At 52.9% G+C, this 17,792-nt stretch overlaps 1 protein-coding gene across 1 annotated transcript in view; it reads right to left on the bottom strand.

The window, feature by feature from the left end:
• Positions 1-17,792, bottom strand: part of NPHP4 (nephrocystin 4) — a 110,159-nt gene that overhangs the window by 27,875 nt on the left and 64,492 nt on the right. Inside the window, exons 13-17 of the mRNA XM_047868911.1 lie at positions 15,280-15,341; positions 13,279-13,386; positions 11,742-11,893; positions 11,403-11,594; positions 10,781-10,968 (exon numbers count right to left, since the gene is read on the bottom strand). Coding sequence (XP_047724867.1) covers positions 10,781-10,968; positions 11,403-11,594; positions 11,742-11,893; positions 13,279-13,386; positions 15,280-15,341 — 702 coding nt within the window. The remainder of the gene's footprint in view (positions 1-10,780; positions 10,969-11,402; positions 11,595-11,741; positions 11,894-13,278; positions 13,387-15,279; positions 15,342-17,792) is intronic.

The raw sequence follows: 17,792 nt of genomic DNA, 5'->3' as shown, positions 1-17,792 counted from the left end.
CCATCTACTTAACCAAGACAGACCCCAGGGGCAGTGGCACCTCCCCAGGGTCCGCTCAGGCTCCCAAGCTTACCTCCCTCTCCGCCCTCACAAACACTGAGCCCCAGGCCCCCACCCCCACCCCCGGGCTCCTTCCTGAGCCTCAGTCCAGCCACACCCCTGTGTCCAAGTGTCGCAGAGGCTCTTCCTCTGGCTGGATGGTCCTCAGCCTCTGCCCCTCCTTCCTGACTCACAAACACCCCTGCTCCGTGAAGGCATCCACAACTCCCACAGATGACAGGCACGTTCTAAGACTACAGTCTACAATCACCAATGAACATACGGCAGCTAGGAATATCTAGGCACCAAATGACAATGCAAAAATCTAGAGACACAAGGAGAAACAGATAAAAACATAATAATAGTAGAGAACAACTAATCACTTTGTTTTCAAGGCAGGTCAAGTCCACAATAAATAAGGATATGAAAGACCAGACCAGCTAATCCCTGAGGTGGAGCGTGTGCATATACGTACGACACTGCTCCCCAACAACAGAGTACATCTTTCGAATGTATTTGGGACGTTAATAAAAGTTAATTATGTGTTAGGCCACAAAGAAAACCTAACTATACTCCATAAGGTAAAAATATTACAAATAATATTCTCTGATCACAATGCAACAAACCAGAAATTGGAAACAACTTTTAAAAACAAACTTACAACTTACTTTTAAATAATTCAATGTCAAAGGGGAAACAAAATTGAAATAGATTTTCTAGAAAAGAATGAAAATTCTACTTATCTGAATCACCAAAACATAATGCAGCAACCAAAGGAAAATTCATAGCCCTGAATACTCTGCATCCATAAAGACAGAATTAAAATAAATGAGTTAAATAACTCAAATTAGTAAAACAACAGTAAAGAACACCCGCCTCCCCCCCAAAAAAAGTAATAAAGATAAAGGTAAGATTTCGTTGGTTTGAAAACAAATAAACAGCAAAACCCACCATGAGGTACACTTCTGAGTCTTTGGAAAGACGGGTAAATAGAAATGAGCAAGTGAGGAAATGTCCCTGTGCCAGGCAAGTCTGCTCCTGCCCCATGAGGGCCGTTCTCTTCATGTTAACCTATGGATTCCCCAGAACCCCTAAAAAGGGTCTAACAAGTTCATTTGGAAAACCAGCCCAGCCAGAATATACAGAGAGGTGGGGGACGGGGAGGGGCGGGGCTGCTATAAATACAAAGCACAGCCAAGTAGCACCTCTCACCAAATAGCATGCCTGCCTTTCGTGGTCAGATAATCTAATGCAGAGTCTGACAAACCACAGCCCACAGGCCGATCTAGCTGGGAGCTAAGAATGGCTTTCATCTTTTTAAAGAGTTGTTAAAAAAAAAAAAAAAAAAAAAAAGAAAAGAAAAAAAAAGAAGATTCCAGAGGGAACATATGTAACCCAGAAAGTCTAAAATATTTACTATCTGGTCCTTAACAGAAATCAGTTTGCCAACCTCTGGTCCAATGGAGCAAAATATAAAATCCAGAAATAAACCCACTTAATAAAAAAATGTTGGTATGTGATAGGGGTGGCCCTCAAGTCCCTGAAAAAAAAAAAAGATGTCCTTTTTAATAAACAGCACTGGGTCAAAAGGAGAGACATTTGAAAAAAGATAAAATTGGATCCCTATCTCCCATCAAACAATAGAATAAACTGCAAATAAACCAGAAATCTCATGTGAAATATGAAACCTACAAACCCTCCAAGAAAACGTGTGCTTCTCTCTACGAGCTGGCGAGGAGGACGCCCTCATATCCAGGACTCGGGGAAACTCAGAAGCAATACAAAGGAAGACTGGCACATTAGACAGGACGAAAACAAAACTTTACTTTGGAAAACCCACCAGAAGCAAAGTAAAGACAAAGCAGGAGAACGTATCTGCAACTGACGTCACAGGCAACAGTTAATCCCCCTAATAAACAGAGTTCCCAAAACAGGACAGAACGGACAAAAACTCAGGGAGAGAAATGGAAAAAGATAGGAGTAGAAGTTTGCAGACAAGGACAAATCTAAAAGACACTCCACTTCACTCGTTATAACAGAAATGCAAATTAAAACTTCACAAAGATCCATCTCACATGATCAGACTGTAAACCTCCCAAAGGTGAACAACCCATTTTGTGGGCAAGACCCTGAGGAAAGAGGCAGCCCCAGGCACTGCCAGTGAATCACAGGAAGGTCATGGGTTAAGCCGGTGGGGGGGGGCAGGGAGCGTGGGTAACCCAGTGGGAGGGGCTAACCCGGTGGGGGGCGGGTGCTGGCACATCTGTAACCTGACCGCTTGCCAACGCACCCTAAACACACAGCGCCAGGCGCAGAGAACACGTTGACCCCGGTTACTAATTGCCACCTTCTCTGAAAGGCAAAGCCCTGGCACCAGCCCGAGTGTCCCTCAGCAGGAGACCAGGCCGAGTGAAGCACAGGGCAGGCGCCCAGAGCAGTTCGATGCGGCGTGGAAACCAGCGCACAGGGGCTCCGTGTGGAGTCAGGTTCGGGGTGTAAGGTGAACTGAAAAAAGCAAGTGAGAAAGAGTGTTATTTGCTATGCTACCTGTTGAACAAAGAAACAAGGAGAAATAGAAATATCGTTGCTTACTTTTTAAAACAAACAAAAACAGAAGGAGAAGCTGGAAACTAAAAGGCTGGTTACCTCTAGGAGGCTGAGTGGGGTGTGGATGGTCTGGAGAGGACAAGGGGTTTATATTTTGAGCCATGTAAATATTCCAACATAAAATTAAAAACAAATGAAAACCAGTGAATCTGACTGAATACCAAATTGGTACCAGCTCCCCAGAATCGTCTCCAGGTCTGTCCTCAGCGGGACGTGGCCCAGGAAGGGAGAAGGCCAGAAATCTGAGCCCTCCACTCAGTGATTGTGCCCTTAGCATTAACAGTAGCAATGTAATTCTTCTTTTTTTTTTAATGTTTATTACTTATTTTTTGAGAGAGAGAGAGAGAGAGAAGCAGAGAGAGAGAGAGAAGCAGAGAGGGAGGGAGACACAGAATCCGAAGCAGCTCCAGGCTCCTAGCTGTCAGCACAGAGCCCAACGCAGAGCTCAAATTCACGAACCATGAGATCGTGACCTGAGCCGAAGTCAGACGCCCAACTGACTGAGCCACCGAGGTGCCCCAGTAGCAATATAATTCTGAAAATACATGATAGAAATTGTAAGGCAAAGTAGATAAATACATTGTCAGGAAACACGATTCCCAGTATAAAAAGATACAAATAAATTCCTTTGAGGAAAAAACTAAATCTCAATGAGGAATACCAGTGTGAACTCATGCTACGATATACTCTCCAGCTCTACCCAGGGAAAGGCTTAGAAGCAATGCGACCCAGAATCAAAAGCACCCCAGCCCTGGGTCTCTAAGCGTGCCCCACACAGGAGAAGCAGCTGGTCCAGGTCGGAGGCAGAGAAGGCACATGGGGAGCCCAGGACGTGGGGCCGTTCCAGAAAGCGAGGCTGCGTCAGGGCTCCTGGCCCACTGGGAGGTCTCCTACCGGCCAAACATAGGGAAGCCTGAGCATCAGAAAGTAGTAACGACTGGGGATGCCTGGGTGGCTCAGGTGGTTAAGCCTCCAACTTTGGCTCAGGTCATGATCTGAGGGTCTGTGGGTTCAAGCCCCATGTCGGGCTCTGTGCTGACAGCTCAGAGCCTGGAGCCTGCTTCGGATTCTGTGTCTCCCTCTCTCTCTCTGCCCCTCCCCCACTCACATCCTGCCTCTCTCACTCAAAAATAAACAACAACAACAACAACAAAAAAAGTAGTAACGATGAATTTAACACACTGAATAAATATCAGAGTGATGTTCTAAAAACAAAACAAAAACACGGACAGGACATATATCAACTGTGGACTGTCCCTACTGGGGTAGCTGTTACAACTTCTTACTCTGCAAACTGGAAATTCAAGGGAAAGTATCAAGCTTTTGTTCTGTTTTGGAGGATGTATATGTAGTTCACCCTTGGTTGATAAGGAAAAATTTTTCGCTAATAGAAGAATGTCAGTTAATGGAGGGAAACCAAATGATAAAATCAGAAAAACTACCACTTACAAGATTCCAACTCAAGTTTATTTATTTATTTTTGAGAGAGAGTGAGCGAGTACGCATGAGCAGAGAAGAGGCGGAGAGAGAAAGAGAGTCCCAAGCAGGCTCCACGCTGTCAGCGTGGAGCCCAATTTGGGGCTCGATCGCATGAACCATGACATCATGACCTGAGCAGAAACCAAGAGTCGGGACGCTTAACTCAGTGAGCCACCAGGCGCCCCGACAAAATTCCAGTGAAAGACTTGACCCAGGCAAAGCTCCACCAAGGATGTTAGAAGAGTGGGTGAAGGTTGTTGGGTGGATACTCACGTGGAGCCCAAGAATGGCCTGAGAACTCCGTGCTGAGTGCCAAGGGGAGCCACCTCCCTTCCCCCAGAGGCATGTGGGGCGGTGCCTCACCCAAGGGACCAAACCAGCACCCTCACCATGAGCCCTGACCTCGACACTGCAGATGGGATGTCACATGAGGCACGTGGAACGCTGGTGCCACATCCAGACCCTGACGGAGCGCGTAAGCCCTGACCCTCCGTGCGCAAGACCTACCGAGGGCCAGGGTCAGTAACAGTGTGTGGAAACCATCACATGCACGCAGAATGAGGGACGTTCTCCAGGACCACTCGCCTGGGCCCTTCAAACAGCCACTGTCGCTGGAAAGAGAAGGCAGGGGACTATTCCGGAGGAAAGGACGTTAAGGAGGTGACCCCCAATACCACACAGGTCCCAGACTGCGTGTCACAGAGAAAAAGCAGCCACAACAAACGTTATGAAGGAAAACGGGGATGGGGCAGTGAGACTCCTGTCCATTCCAGGACAACGGTGGAACCATTTCTCAGTAAAGCCTGACACTGTGTTTAGAGGTGAAGTGTCACCTCCCCTGATACTGGCTTTCAAATGATCGAGGGAAACAGATAAACAGCGAACGCAAGCGTGTCACAGTACACAGACACGGTTTTGGTAGGTGGGGACGTGAGATTGTATGCAGAGAAGGCACAGGACACAGGAGAGCCACCAAGGAAGAGGCAGCACCCAATGGGCCCAGAGCGGGGCTGGCAAACGCCAGCACGAGAGTTCTCCAGACCAGGGGGCTCCCGGCTGACCCAGAGATCAAGGACTCCAGCTCCCGTGCTAAGAAAGGTCCCACTGGCCTAGACATCGGGAGGAACGTGTTAGAGACGCCCAACTCCAGGCCAGAAAGCAAAGGAAATAAGGGGAAGAAGGCGTCGCATGTGTGCGGGAGGATAGGACCACAAATGGCTGAGCCCTCCTGAAAAGAACAGGGACAGCAGTCGGCAAGGGAGCTCTGTCCTGAGGAAAGGAGGCAACAAAACACAATTCTCCTCACGAGCCGGAACACTGAGAAACGGGAGCCTGGGGCAGCCACCAGGTCCAGGGCCGTGGGTTCCGGAAACGTCTGCCCGGGAGGCTGCCACGTCTCCCGCTGGATCAAATCTACTCTAATGGATGGGCATTGGGGAAAACTGCTTGGCAAATCGACTAAAGATGACCACGTGTGCCCTAGAGCAGTTTCACTCGTGGGTGCACACCCAACACCAGTGCACACGCATACATACGCACCCAAAGAAGACACAAAAGCCGGAAACGAGTCACATGTCTGTGGGCAACCGAATGGATAAATGGTGTGGAATACTCAGAGGAAGAATTTCCATACAGCCAAGATAAAGGCCGAACCACCGCTCCACGCGGCAACCTGGATGGACTTCGCGGACACGTCCAGCAGAAGTGAGACTCAGAAGGGCACGTACAACATGATCCGGCTCCAGTCCAAAACCACAGGTGCGCTGGTCTACAGTGACAGACTCTGAGGGGCGTTCACCCCTGGGGAAGCCAAGGATGGGGGGGGGGGGGGGGGCGGGGGAGGCCCAGGTACCGGTCTGCAGTCCTATCGGGGTGGCTGGGCTGGTGGTCCACAGCGGTGTTCACTTTGTGAACACTACAACGTTTATAAACATTAACTCAAAACGGATCACAGACCTAAACTTGAAACGCAAAACTCTGGTACCCGGGAAGACAGGGGACACAAATCCAGGTGACCTTGGGTGTGGCGACAGGTTTTTCGCTCTAATACCAAAGACACAAGGCACCCATGACAGAAATAACTGATAAACCGGACTCCATTCAAATCAAAAACGTCTGCCTTCCCAAAGACACTGGTGAGACCACGAACAAGGGGAGCCGCAGGCGCAGAGAAAACATCCGCAAAACATACATCTGATGACGGTCTTTGGTGCACAATAAACAAGGAACTCTTAAAACAAACAATAAGAAAACCTAGTCTACAAATACGCAAAAGGAACGGGCAGACACCTCCCCAGAGAGACGGGCACGTGGCAAGTCACTCTTTGCGGACAGGCTCCCCATCGCACGCCATCGGGGAAACGCAAGCCAACCGGCAGCGAGATACCACCATGTACGTGTGAGAACGGCTAAAACCCACAACACCGACAACGCCAATGCCGAGAGGGCGTGGAGCAGGCCCGCGCTCGTGGCTGGCGGGGACGCAACACGGTGCAGCCACTCGGAAAGACAGTCCTTCAACAGCAAAAGGCAAAAACTGGAAGCCGTCAACATGCCCTTCAGTAGGGGAACGGAGAAATACACGGTGGTCCCTCCAGACAATGGAACGGGACGCAGCGCTAAAAAGAAATGAGCTACCGAGCCCCAAGAAGTGATGGAGGAATCTTAAATGCATACTACTAAGTGAAAGAAGCCAGTCCGAGAAGGCTACGTCCTACACAATTCCAAGCATACAACACCCTGGAAACGGGAGACCATGGGGACAGGAGAAAGATCAGTGGTGGGGAGGGGGGAAGGGGGCGGGGAGAGGGACGGTTGAAGACGTGGAGCACAGGGCATATGTGAGGGGTGAAGTTATTCTGCACGATACTGTACGGGGATCTAGATGTTCTGTGTTTGTCAAAACCCGCAGAACGTACACCACCAGGAGCAAGCCTTCGTGCGAACTCTGAGCTTTAGTTAACAACAAAGCGTCAACACTCGTCCATCGACTGTGACAAACGTCCACACCTGATACGAATGGCTGCTAACTGGGGAGACTCTGGGAGCAGCAGGTATTTGGGAACTCTGGACGACCAGCTCAGTTCCTCCATAAAACTAAAACTTCTCTAAAAAATAAAACCTATTAATTTTCAAAGGCTGGTGCAACTGAACGCTTTGTTACACACATGTTCTGTCTCAACAACAGAAGAAAACATATCCTAAGTGAGGCTCAAGAGAGGCTAGGTGCTAGACCGCGAGGAAGGACCCCAAGCTGGAGCTGCTGGAGGGAGCCCAGACCCGCCCGGGCAGGGGCAACATTGGCTAAGTCAGCTGGGTAAGACACAGAAAGGAACTTTTTTTTTTTGGACTTGAACTTAAGAATTCTGGACTTTGAATTCTGATTCATAATGACAAATTTTGATTTTGGAGTTTAACTTCTTTGGACCTCAACTTGCAAGGAAATTTCTTTTTTTTTTTTTTTTAAGTTTTTTTAAAGTTTTATGTTATTTTGTGGGTGAAACAGCACAAGTACGGGAGGGGCAGAGAGAGAACGAGAGAGACAGAATCCCAAGCAGGCTCTGCACCATCAGAGCAGGGCCCGATGGGGGCTCAAACTCATGAACTGTGAGATAATGACCCGAGCCAAAACCAAAAGTTGGACACTTACCCGACTGAGCCACCCAGGCACCCCAGGAAATTTAATTTTTGAACTAATTTCTCTCTGAGAAATTCATACGGTAAAGGAGTTTATATTCCAATCAGGCCTTCTGTACGGAATCGCCTAAACACTATCCCTTTAACCTCACCGCAGAACCTCCGGGAGCTGCCCTAGATAACGTGGCCAGATGGGGCTCAAAACAGGAAATGGAAGAGGAGACACGTTCTCGGCAACAGGTGCATGGGAGCCTTGAAATCAATGCACTATTCTGATCCATCTCAGAGCCTTCTGGGGACATGAGCTCAACTGTCCACCAATGGTCCCGGGAGGATGGGCAAAGAGAAGGCAGTCGGTTCGGGAGAAGTGGTCCCAAGAAGGCTGGGAAACCCAGGGAGCTGAGAGACCAAAACCTGGGAATGTGGCAAAGGTCCTTTCCTGGCCCACATGCTTCCAAGCAGAGAGACCTCCTGCGCCCACCCTCTGCCCAGTGCAGGCTCCTCCCCAGGCCAAGGACAGCTCATCAGCCGGAGGGATTTGGAGAAGGAGCAGACCTGAGCTGCACCCCCTTCCCCTCTGTCTTTTCAGACTTGCCTGCAGGGAGAGAGGATGCCAGGGGCCTCAGACAAGCAGGGGGCGAGGGCTCTGCCCTGGGGTCCGCGGCTGGCGTCAGCTGTGCAGCTACCTCTGCCGGCAGCAAAGCCCATCGGATGGAGAGGACCACCAGCAAGACGCCCGGCTCTCGGACCCACCAACGCCTGCAACAGCTCTGACCCTCTCAACCGATTCTGACCTTGTGACCTCCCCCCACCCCCCGGCCCAGCAACTTGGCTGACCCTGTCTGCTGTTTTCTAAGCATTTATGCTTATTTTCAAATTTCTCTCCCTCCACTTTTATTGGATTTGTTCTGGTTTTTCCCCAAACTTCATGAGTTGAACAATTAGATCAGCATTTTAAAAAATGCTTTCTTCTTCCCCAATACAAGCATTTAAAGCTATAAATTTCCCCTGGGGCACCTGGGTGACTCAGTTGGTTAAGCATCCAACTTTGACTCCGATCATGGTCTCACGGTTTGTGAGTTCAAGCCCCACACAAGGCTCTGCACTCTAAACATAGAGCATACTTCAGATCCTCTGTCTCCCTCTCCCTCTGCCCCCCTCTGGCTTGCTCTCTCTCTCGAATATAAATATAAAAACATTTAAAAATAAATAAATAAGTAAATAAATAGTCATTTCTATTTTTATTTCTTCATTAACCTATGGAATAATTACAAATATATTTTAAAATTAAAAAAACAAAAAATCCCGGCAGTTCAGAGCCTTTTTTGGGTGAGGGAATGGTTGATTTCTGATCTGCAGCGTTTCGGTCAGAGAATGCCATACCATTAGATCGGATACTGAGTCTCCTGGTACAAGGTGATGCCTGCGTGATGGCCTAAAACATACACACATGTCTGTGAATGATCAGTTTCCATAAGTCTCAAAGTATGCTTGAAAAGAACACATATTCTCTAAACTGGTCCTGCAGGTTTTGTAAGATCATCTTTTTAGACTGTATTTTACAATTTCCCCCATTATTTTCTGCCTGATATGTCAACTCACTGACAGGTCGGTCCAATCTTCTGTGACTGCAGGTTTGTCAATTTCTGCATAAAGTCTATCAATTTTTCTTTTATATTTTGAGGCTATGTTTTCTGGAAGTTCAACAGATACAGAATTATTTATTTTCTTAGTGATTATTCCCTCGATTATATTTCATAGGTTTCTTTATCCCTAGCACCGCATTTGCCTTTTGCCTCTTTTGTCTGTGCTAATGTCGTTAAACTACCCTCATTTGATTAGCATTTTAACACATCGTTTTCCACCTGCCCTTTCTATTTAAGAGACACAAGGTACCCAGCTCTGCCCCTTACCATGTGACTGGCCATCAAGAAAAACAACACTTTTGATCTGTTTTGGTCTACTGCAGTTTAAATCCACTGGTTTATAATGATACCAGAAACAAACTTTGGCCCCACTCTCGAAGGATGCTAGGGAACTGGCTAATTATTGTGAAAATTAGTAAATAAAAGGGAAGAACTGAGCATTATTCTGCCTTTCCTACGTGACCTGTACCTCAGAAAGTTTCTCTTCATGGAGGCATTCCAGCTGACAAATGAAGAGGGGTTCCAGAAGGAGAATGCCACCACTTAAACCCTGAGCATAATTATCCGGCCATCAGCAACGGACCTGGTGGCCACCGACACGGCACAGACGGAAGCGACCGGGCCCTATGCAGCTGCCAGACGTAGTGAATGCAACCCCGGCCCCAGAGAATTCCGGCCCAAAACAAAAACATGCCTCTGGCCACGCACATAGATCTCACTCCCAATGTACAGAAAAAACAGGGACAGAGAGGGACATTCTAAATGTCATCATTGGGAAGCAAAACCCCAGTGCAGACTGAGGGGAGCTCCACGGGACAAGCAACGTGGCTACTTCAACAAATAAATCGGAAGCAGAGACTGGGGACAGCAGGGGGACCGCAGACAGACACGAGAGCGACGCCACTGCAACGTCCGTCCAGGGAAACGTACCTGAGAAAACCTTTAAAAATGTTATCATCCTCAAAAAAAACAAAACAAAACAAAAACCCTTCTTCAACCTCAAAATAAAAATGCATGAAGTTACTGGGAAAATTTTAACATCAGCTATTTGATGGCATTATGGGATTATTATTCATTTCAAGCAAGATATACTGAGGTTACAGTGTTCAGAAAGGACTCCTTAGTTTTTAGACACATGTAAGGAAATACTCGCAGATGAGATCAGACGACGTCTGGGGTTTGCTTCGAAGCGACCCTGGCTCAGGGACCCCTGGGGTGGGGGCCCGCCGGCGGACACACTGGTTCCCTACACCGTTCCTTCCAATTCTGCACGTGCTGGAAATGTTTCATCACGCGTCATTTGAAAATAACAGAACTTGCAGACAAGGCTCGGTGCCGGGCTTCTCACGCCCACCAGACGCACGAGCACTTACCAGCATCGGAAGAATCATCTCTGTCGGCAAGAACCAGGAGATGCAGCAGAGAACCGGGAAGCGTCCTGCCCCCCTCGTCCAGCCTGACCAGCTGCAGCCGCGGCGTTGTCACGGGCGGGAAACGGTAGAACTGGAAGGTGAAATACACGGTCTTTGGCCACGGCGCTGCCCGGCTGTCTTGGGACACTCTGAATCCAATAAGAGCCCAAATTAATCGAGCCTCCAGAGCAGAGAACCTGGGCTTTCAACAGCCCAGTGCCACAGGCCACAGGCCGCCTCGTCCGCCCACCGGGCGGCTCCACCGGGAACTCGGGGAGCCCGCTGGACAGCAACCCACTTCAGCCCCAGCTGGAGAACCTGCCCACGTAGCCACACGAATACCGAAGAATTGACCGACACAACACATTCAATCACAGAAGACCAGGCAAAAGCAGGTTTGACCACGGTCAGAAATGGCTGAGTGGGCGTCATAGTAAGATGAAAATAAAAACAGACAGCGTCCCTTAGTCTGGTAAGATCTCAGCATGGAGGGTTCTCCCAGCTCAGAACCACACAGAAGTGTTTCTTCAACGCAAGGAAAGCGAGAGCCAGAAAGAGGAACACAGAACACTTAAGAACGTACCTGCTAAAGGCAAGAAACTGCAGTACTATTTCGTTGCCTTGTAGACAATCGGATTCTTCCTTCTGAGGGTTGAATTGCACGGGGTCTGCGGGATTTACAGTCTCGGCTGGTTGCTTATTGGCATCCAGAATCTCAGGAAAGCCGGAGGCCTGCAGGAGCACCATCGAGGCCCTCGAGAGCTTACTTCCAGAGCTGAAACAGAAAGACCCCCGCAGCCGGCCTCCAGGAAAGAGACAGGGAGGGGCAGGACCTGTGGCCCCACCTCTGGGGACAGCCTGTTGCTCGGGGTCCGTCTTCGCAGCACGGCACACGCCGGGCCCTCCCACGGCCGCCCCTCACCTCCTGGCCTGGACGCCCGCGACAATCGGGACGTGCACCGGTGTGAAAGGTAGCTCCTGCAAGTGTTCGGCAACAGATGCTCCCAGGACCAAGGACGCCTGACTCAGCTCGGCTTCCAGGTGACAGATCCTGCCCTCCAAGGGGAGCCCCTGCTGAGCAAAATGTGGGCCCGGGTGAGGCCAGCCAGGATCCCAGCCTGTAACAACCAAGGATGCTGGGGTGTGGGGGTTCACGGACGAACCACCTCTGTCAGACTGCCAGCTTCAGCAAATGAAAACACAGGAGGCCCAGTTGCCTTTTAACATCAGGTAAACAATGAATAATCTCGGTATAATGTAAGTACGTCCCGTGAAATATCCACGACTGACTTATACTAAAAAGTCACCGTTTATCTGAAACTCGGGTTTATCTGGGCATCTCGTATTTTGTGTGAGTCGGGAAGCAACGAGAAAGGTAGCATCAATTTTATGAACAGGTACCATGGGAGAGATGTGCTGTCTGAGAAGGTCAATTAACATAAAAACCACATTTATAGAACAGAAAAACAAGCCCTCCTTCAAACCGCAAGACGCACTGGTCCCCAGCCCCCGGCCGGCGCGTGCAGACCTTCCTCTCATCCCATGTCACTGGGGTATTCTAGTCATCCCCTTGTATCCCACCTCCCACGTCCCTCCAGAGTAGAAGGCGTGTCTAACTGAAGAGCTTGTCCGGGGACCGGAATACTCTCCTTCGAGCCTGCTTCCCCAGCTTTCCGTTCCAGCTCAAAGGAACACCACAAAACCAGGGACGACTCTCACACATCTCAGCTGTCGACACTAAGAGATTCAGGCTTTTCATAAACACACGAGCCCCGGACAGACTTTAGACCGAGGCATTTCACGGTCCTGGGCGTGTTCTCAAATAGATAAGGGGACGGCACTACTTTTCCTCAATAGACCCCCAGTATAGCACTGAAGACGCGGTTTACAGGAGCGGCAGCCAGCTTTTGGAATCAGACTTCACGTGCGCTCCCCAAGGTCAGCGGCAGCACAGGCCTGTCTGAGCCCAGAACGCACCGGGATCCAGGACGGCGGGTTCCGCTGCTTCTCCTTCAGCTGCTGACAGCGAGGAGAGTGTCCCGGAGTGCCGCAGGCTTGGGTCGGCCTCTATTTCTACCTCTGGCAAAACTGTCCTTCTCTTTCAGGCACAGAGACCTGAGGGTGGTCTAGCTCTGTCTGCTCAGGGGGAGCAAAAGCCTGATTAAGCCCTGTGGCAGGAAGAGCTCCCACCCCTAATGCTCCTTGGTCAGCAGGACAGAACGGTGGCAAACACCGGAAGCAAGAACTGTTAAGCCACGTCCACACACACACCCTCCCCTCCCCACCCCCCACCCCACCCCCCCCCCGGCGACCGTCACCATGCCCGTATCACGGAGAGCCCATGAGGGTCTCGGCCGCCTCACCAAGGCCCGGCACAGCTCACAAAGCCGGAGGCCTCAGCAGAAGTCAGGGTTCGGAGCCACTCCCTGGAGGAAGGAAGGAAGGGAGGGCGTACTTACCGCCTGGGCCGGGGAGGGCTCAGAGCCGGCAGGTTGCGGGGACGACGGCGTGGCCGAGCGGCACCGGGCGGCGGACCGTGGGGAAGCCGCCAGCTGGGAGAGAGACAGCTGAAGGGGAGGAAGCGTGGACGAGACGTAAGACGCACCCCCGTCACGTCACGGCGCCCCCCCACCCACGCTGGCACAGACCCGGTAAGCGGGGCAGAGGGGGCAGCGGGAATGCGGCCTCGTGCTCGGAGGCTGCTCTGGAGCCCAAGACCGCTCCTGACTTCCTTCAGTTCAGCTGTGGACGCGCAAGGCCGTGCCCTCTCCCAGAAGGTAACGTTTGCTTCCAAAATCTTACTAGCACAGAAGAGCAAGTGGAGAGAGGGAGGGCCGGGGAAGCCAGGGTCTCTGCCACTCGCGGGCTGCAGGGCGGGCTGGTCTCTGGGCCTGGCGGGGTTTCGCTTCTAGCCGGGGACTGAACATCTCGAGACCCGTCGAGTCCCAGCACCTGCGCTCCCGTGGCATGAGCCTGGCACGAGGGCAACGACTGCGATGGCGGCCCAGGCGGGCTCTGGAGTCAGACCGCTGGGATGGAGTCCCCACCTCATCACTAGGATCACGCGACCGTGGGCAGGTCGCCAGACACCTTTTTTTTTCCCCTCGGTGTCCTGTCTGTACGACGAAGAAAGCACCTAAATCACAGGGCCAGCTGGGAATGAAGCGAGAGCCCGCGGGGAGGGGGTGGCAGGGAACCCGGCACGTGGCCAGCCTTCCGTAAACATCACAGGCGTTCGGAAGCTGAGTGCGGCCGTCAAGGGGGCCCACCGTCCACTGGAGACCCCCCTCTCAAATCCCGGACCCTGTCACACACAGCCACAGCCGGCCCGAGGAGGTGCGGGTGCAGAAGGACTCGACACACGAAGAGGTGGTGAGGGCATACGACCGAGTGGGGGCGTGTGGCAACAGGGGACCCCAGAGCCCTCGAGGGGGCAGAGGAGAGCCGCAGGGTCTGTTCAGCTCCCCTCAGACCCCACAAGCTGTCTTGAGCCTCTCCTGCCCTTGGAAGCAGACAGCGCTGTCCTGTGAGTCCCAAACATTTAGGGTGACATGGAAACTTCTGGAAGGAAAGTGCTTGAACAGGCCAGCAGGGAAGCCTGGGAGGCTGTCCCCACACACGTGTCTTCTGGCAAATACAATGCTCACTACTGAGCCAGTTTACAAGCTGCATGGTATACAGGAAAACTGCTTCTGTGGGGACAGTCTGATACTGAATTATTCGACTTTTCTAGAAAGTCAGTTCCTAGGGTGCTGCTGGCAGACGACGTTGGCTGGAAGACAAGCCAACCCTGGCCCTGAACAAAATGGCGCAGCCGGAACCGCGGGCGAGCACCACAACCACTCAGGTTTCCAGAGGCCAGAGCAAGGCAGGCCCTTCTCTGCCTACGCAGGAAACCCTCCAACGCAGAGCCGTCTGCTGACTGACGGGCGGTCTCTGCCGGCCGCAGCCTGTCTCCACCAGCACCAGCTGCTCAGCCGCTGGGCCTGGCTGGTGCCCCAGGCGGCCATGACCTCGCTGGCCAGGACACTGGTCACTGCCAGGCCCCCTCTCCTGGCAGAGACGGTGGGGAGGAAGGAGATGAAGACCATACTACGGAGCCTCAGAAAAGCAACCAAGGCTGTTCGGTCCCGAGAGACTCTCAGCCGCTAGACATAACTGCCGGGGAGAAGACGTCATTTCTCAAAAGTATTGAAATGTGCCTCTGATGGCTGACCGCGTGATCACTAATAACACTGGCGGCCTCCGGATGTATGGAGAGCCGGGCAGCCGTAGCCGGGAGGGTGGGGCACAGCGGGGGCAGGGCAGGGACGGGACGCAGCACCTCGGCCCCTCCCCTTCCCCAGCCCCAGCCCACCAGGCGGGACACCACTGTCCTTCAAGACGCAGAGAAATGTAGCTGGAACCTTCGGGTAACTGAATTTGGAATTCTGAAACAGGCCTCTCGGGCCTGGACTTACCCCCGGTCCCACGGGCGAGTCCTGGGGGGCAGCGTGTCCCCGGGCTGGCAGCGCTGGTGGGCCTGGGGGGGGAAACAGATGGAGGTGGGGAGGGAGCCCGAGTCAGCCAGGACCTGCCCCGTCTGCCCCCTGGCTGTGACCGGTGCCGCCCGCGGTGCCAGGCAGCAGCTACTGGGCAGAGTCCGGGGGCCCAGCACTTTGGAGCAGACTTGGCCTGGGCAAGAGTGAGGATCGCTCTGCGGGTGACAGAGCAGAGGATGGAGCCTGAGCCAGGTGTGCTGGGGCTCCAGCTTCTCTGCCTGGCCTCGCGCTCTCCGATCGTGTGGTCTCACCAAGGGCGGGCTTCGTGACCGTGAAAGTCCTTGCGTGCCTGCCCAGGGTATTTCCATCTTCCCGCCGCTCACACACACCTGACTTCAAAGAGCTGGGGTCCCGTGTCGGCGGGCCTGGCATCTCCCCAGCTGGGGTGGACTTGACGTCAGGTAAGGAACTTCTAAACACCCCACTTTTCCTGTCTCCCAGCCCTGCTGATGCCCGCTCACTCCAGGTGCGGACGTGGTGAGACCGGGAGGGGTAGAGGCCCCCAGAGCAAGGGGCCACGTGTGTCCTTTGACCTCAGGGATGCCAAGGCAGGCTCCCACAGGCTCCAACCTGCATCCACCTCGGAGTCCAGAGGGCACCCCCGTCAGCGGCCTGCCTGCCCCTTGCTAACAGGCCAAGGCAGGTGCTTCCCAGGAACTTAGAAACACTTGAGTCCCAGAAACTTCAGTGGCCCAAACTAGCTCATGGCAAGTCACTGATCAAGCTGTGCCTCCGGGGAAAGGTGTCACCTCGCCAGAAGCAAATGTACATGAGGATTCGGCCAGCCAGGGCACCTCCGCTCCATTTCAGCCACCCTCCTCCCCGAAACTGTCCAGCCACCGAGTCTTGCTTTGTCCCACCCGGAACGGGGACGCTGGAAAGCCCCACAGCCTGACTTTGGCAACAAGCATAAAACTGCAGGAAACGCCTCTGTGGCCCTCCACTAAGAAAAACCGGAGCCTGCCGTCCAAGACCCCCTCCATGCACCCTTGTTCACCCACCTTCTCAAAGCTGGGTGCTGTGCGCCATGTTTCTTGAGGTAATAAGTCTTTACATTGGGACTTATGCAATCTTATCTTCCTAGAGAATAAATCAGCACAAGGAAGACTTTGGCGGCAGATTAAAAAGATGCCTGCCGGTGATCGCAGGGCCAGGACGCCCGGGGGGCAGGGCCTGGGCGAAAACACACCAAAACCACAAAACATCCCGGCTCCAGCTTTTTGTTCCAACGCTCTGGGCGGTAATCGGTGACCGCTGGCCATGTTGCTTCCCAAACAAGACCACCTACCAGCCACAGCCAGTGGCTGTGGCTGTGGCTCCTCCAGAGCGTGGCCACTTCAGTGCCTCCAAGAGGCTCCCTGAGGCCACAAGGCCGGACCCAGGATGGGAGGCCTGAGCTCCAGCACAGGGCACAGCCGGGCCGGGAGCCACCGGGCAGCACGTGTGCGGTGACGGCACAACAGAAAGAGCCACGTGCACGCAACACGGACACACGGAGGGAAGAGCGGCCGTGGTCACATGTGCGGCCTGGTAACAACCGGGGCGGGGGGAGGTCCTGATGTGGAAAGGGGACCAAGAGAGGTCATGGCGTGGGAAAAGCCAGTCCCCAAACAGCCTGTCATCTCATCCACGTTCAAGGGCGAAAAGTTGGAAAAGAGCGCCGTGGATGCAGGAGCGTAGACAAGGCCACTGAAATCCACGTAACGGGGTGCGAGGGCGAAGGGCTATCACCTCCCCCTTGATGCGCCAGGGTAAGCGTGCACATTCACGGGTCGGTGATGAAATTACAAAGAACTTCGGGGCGCCTGGGCGGCTCAGCTGGTTAGGGGTCCAACTCTTGGTTTCAGCTCAGGTCATGATTTCACGGTTTCTCCCCTGCACGCGCCCCTTCCGGGAGCAGCACCAGCATCTGGCTGAGCAGCCACAGGGCTCTGGTCTCCTGAAGAACACGGAAATGCCGAGAGGACCAGCAGCCCGGCACGCGCTCTGGGCGGCTCAGGGGCCATGCAGCCTGGGAAGCCACGTGCACCTAGGCCTCGGAGGTGGCACAGAGGACAGTGGGAAGGGCCTACCCAGGTGGTTCCCCCGCCACCGGGGCTGAGTGCTGTGCGGACAGCATCCCCACCGACCGCCCGAGACAGAGGACAGCAGGTCAGCCACCTGAGTGAAGACGCATCTTCCCCGACACCTTGCCACCCACTGGTTAGCCTCCACTTGCTGAAAACCACCGTCAACAGAAGCTCCCCATCCAAGCCGCCCTCTGTCAGTTTGGCTTCTAGAAGCCCAAACTGTGGACACAGACCCTCAGGTCACGCAAAGACCTGTGTCCTGGCACCTCCTCTGCCTGGGGGACGCGTGTGCAGGATCACGCAAATCTGAAACGTCAACGCTCCACAGACCGGGCCTTTGGTGAGGGGACTGGGCCGGGGTCA

Source organism: Prionailurus viverrinus, chromosome C1 (assembly GCF_022837055.1).
Source record: "Prionailurus viverrinus isolate Anna chromosome C1, UM_Priviv_1.0, whole genome shotgun sequence".
Lineage (NCBI taxonomy): Eukaryota > Metazoa > Chordata > Mammalia > Carnivora > Felidae > Prionailurus > Prionailurus viverrinus.
The sequence above is the reverse complement of the archived record's forward strand: the minus strand, read 5'-3'. Positions and strand labels throughout refer to the sequence as shown.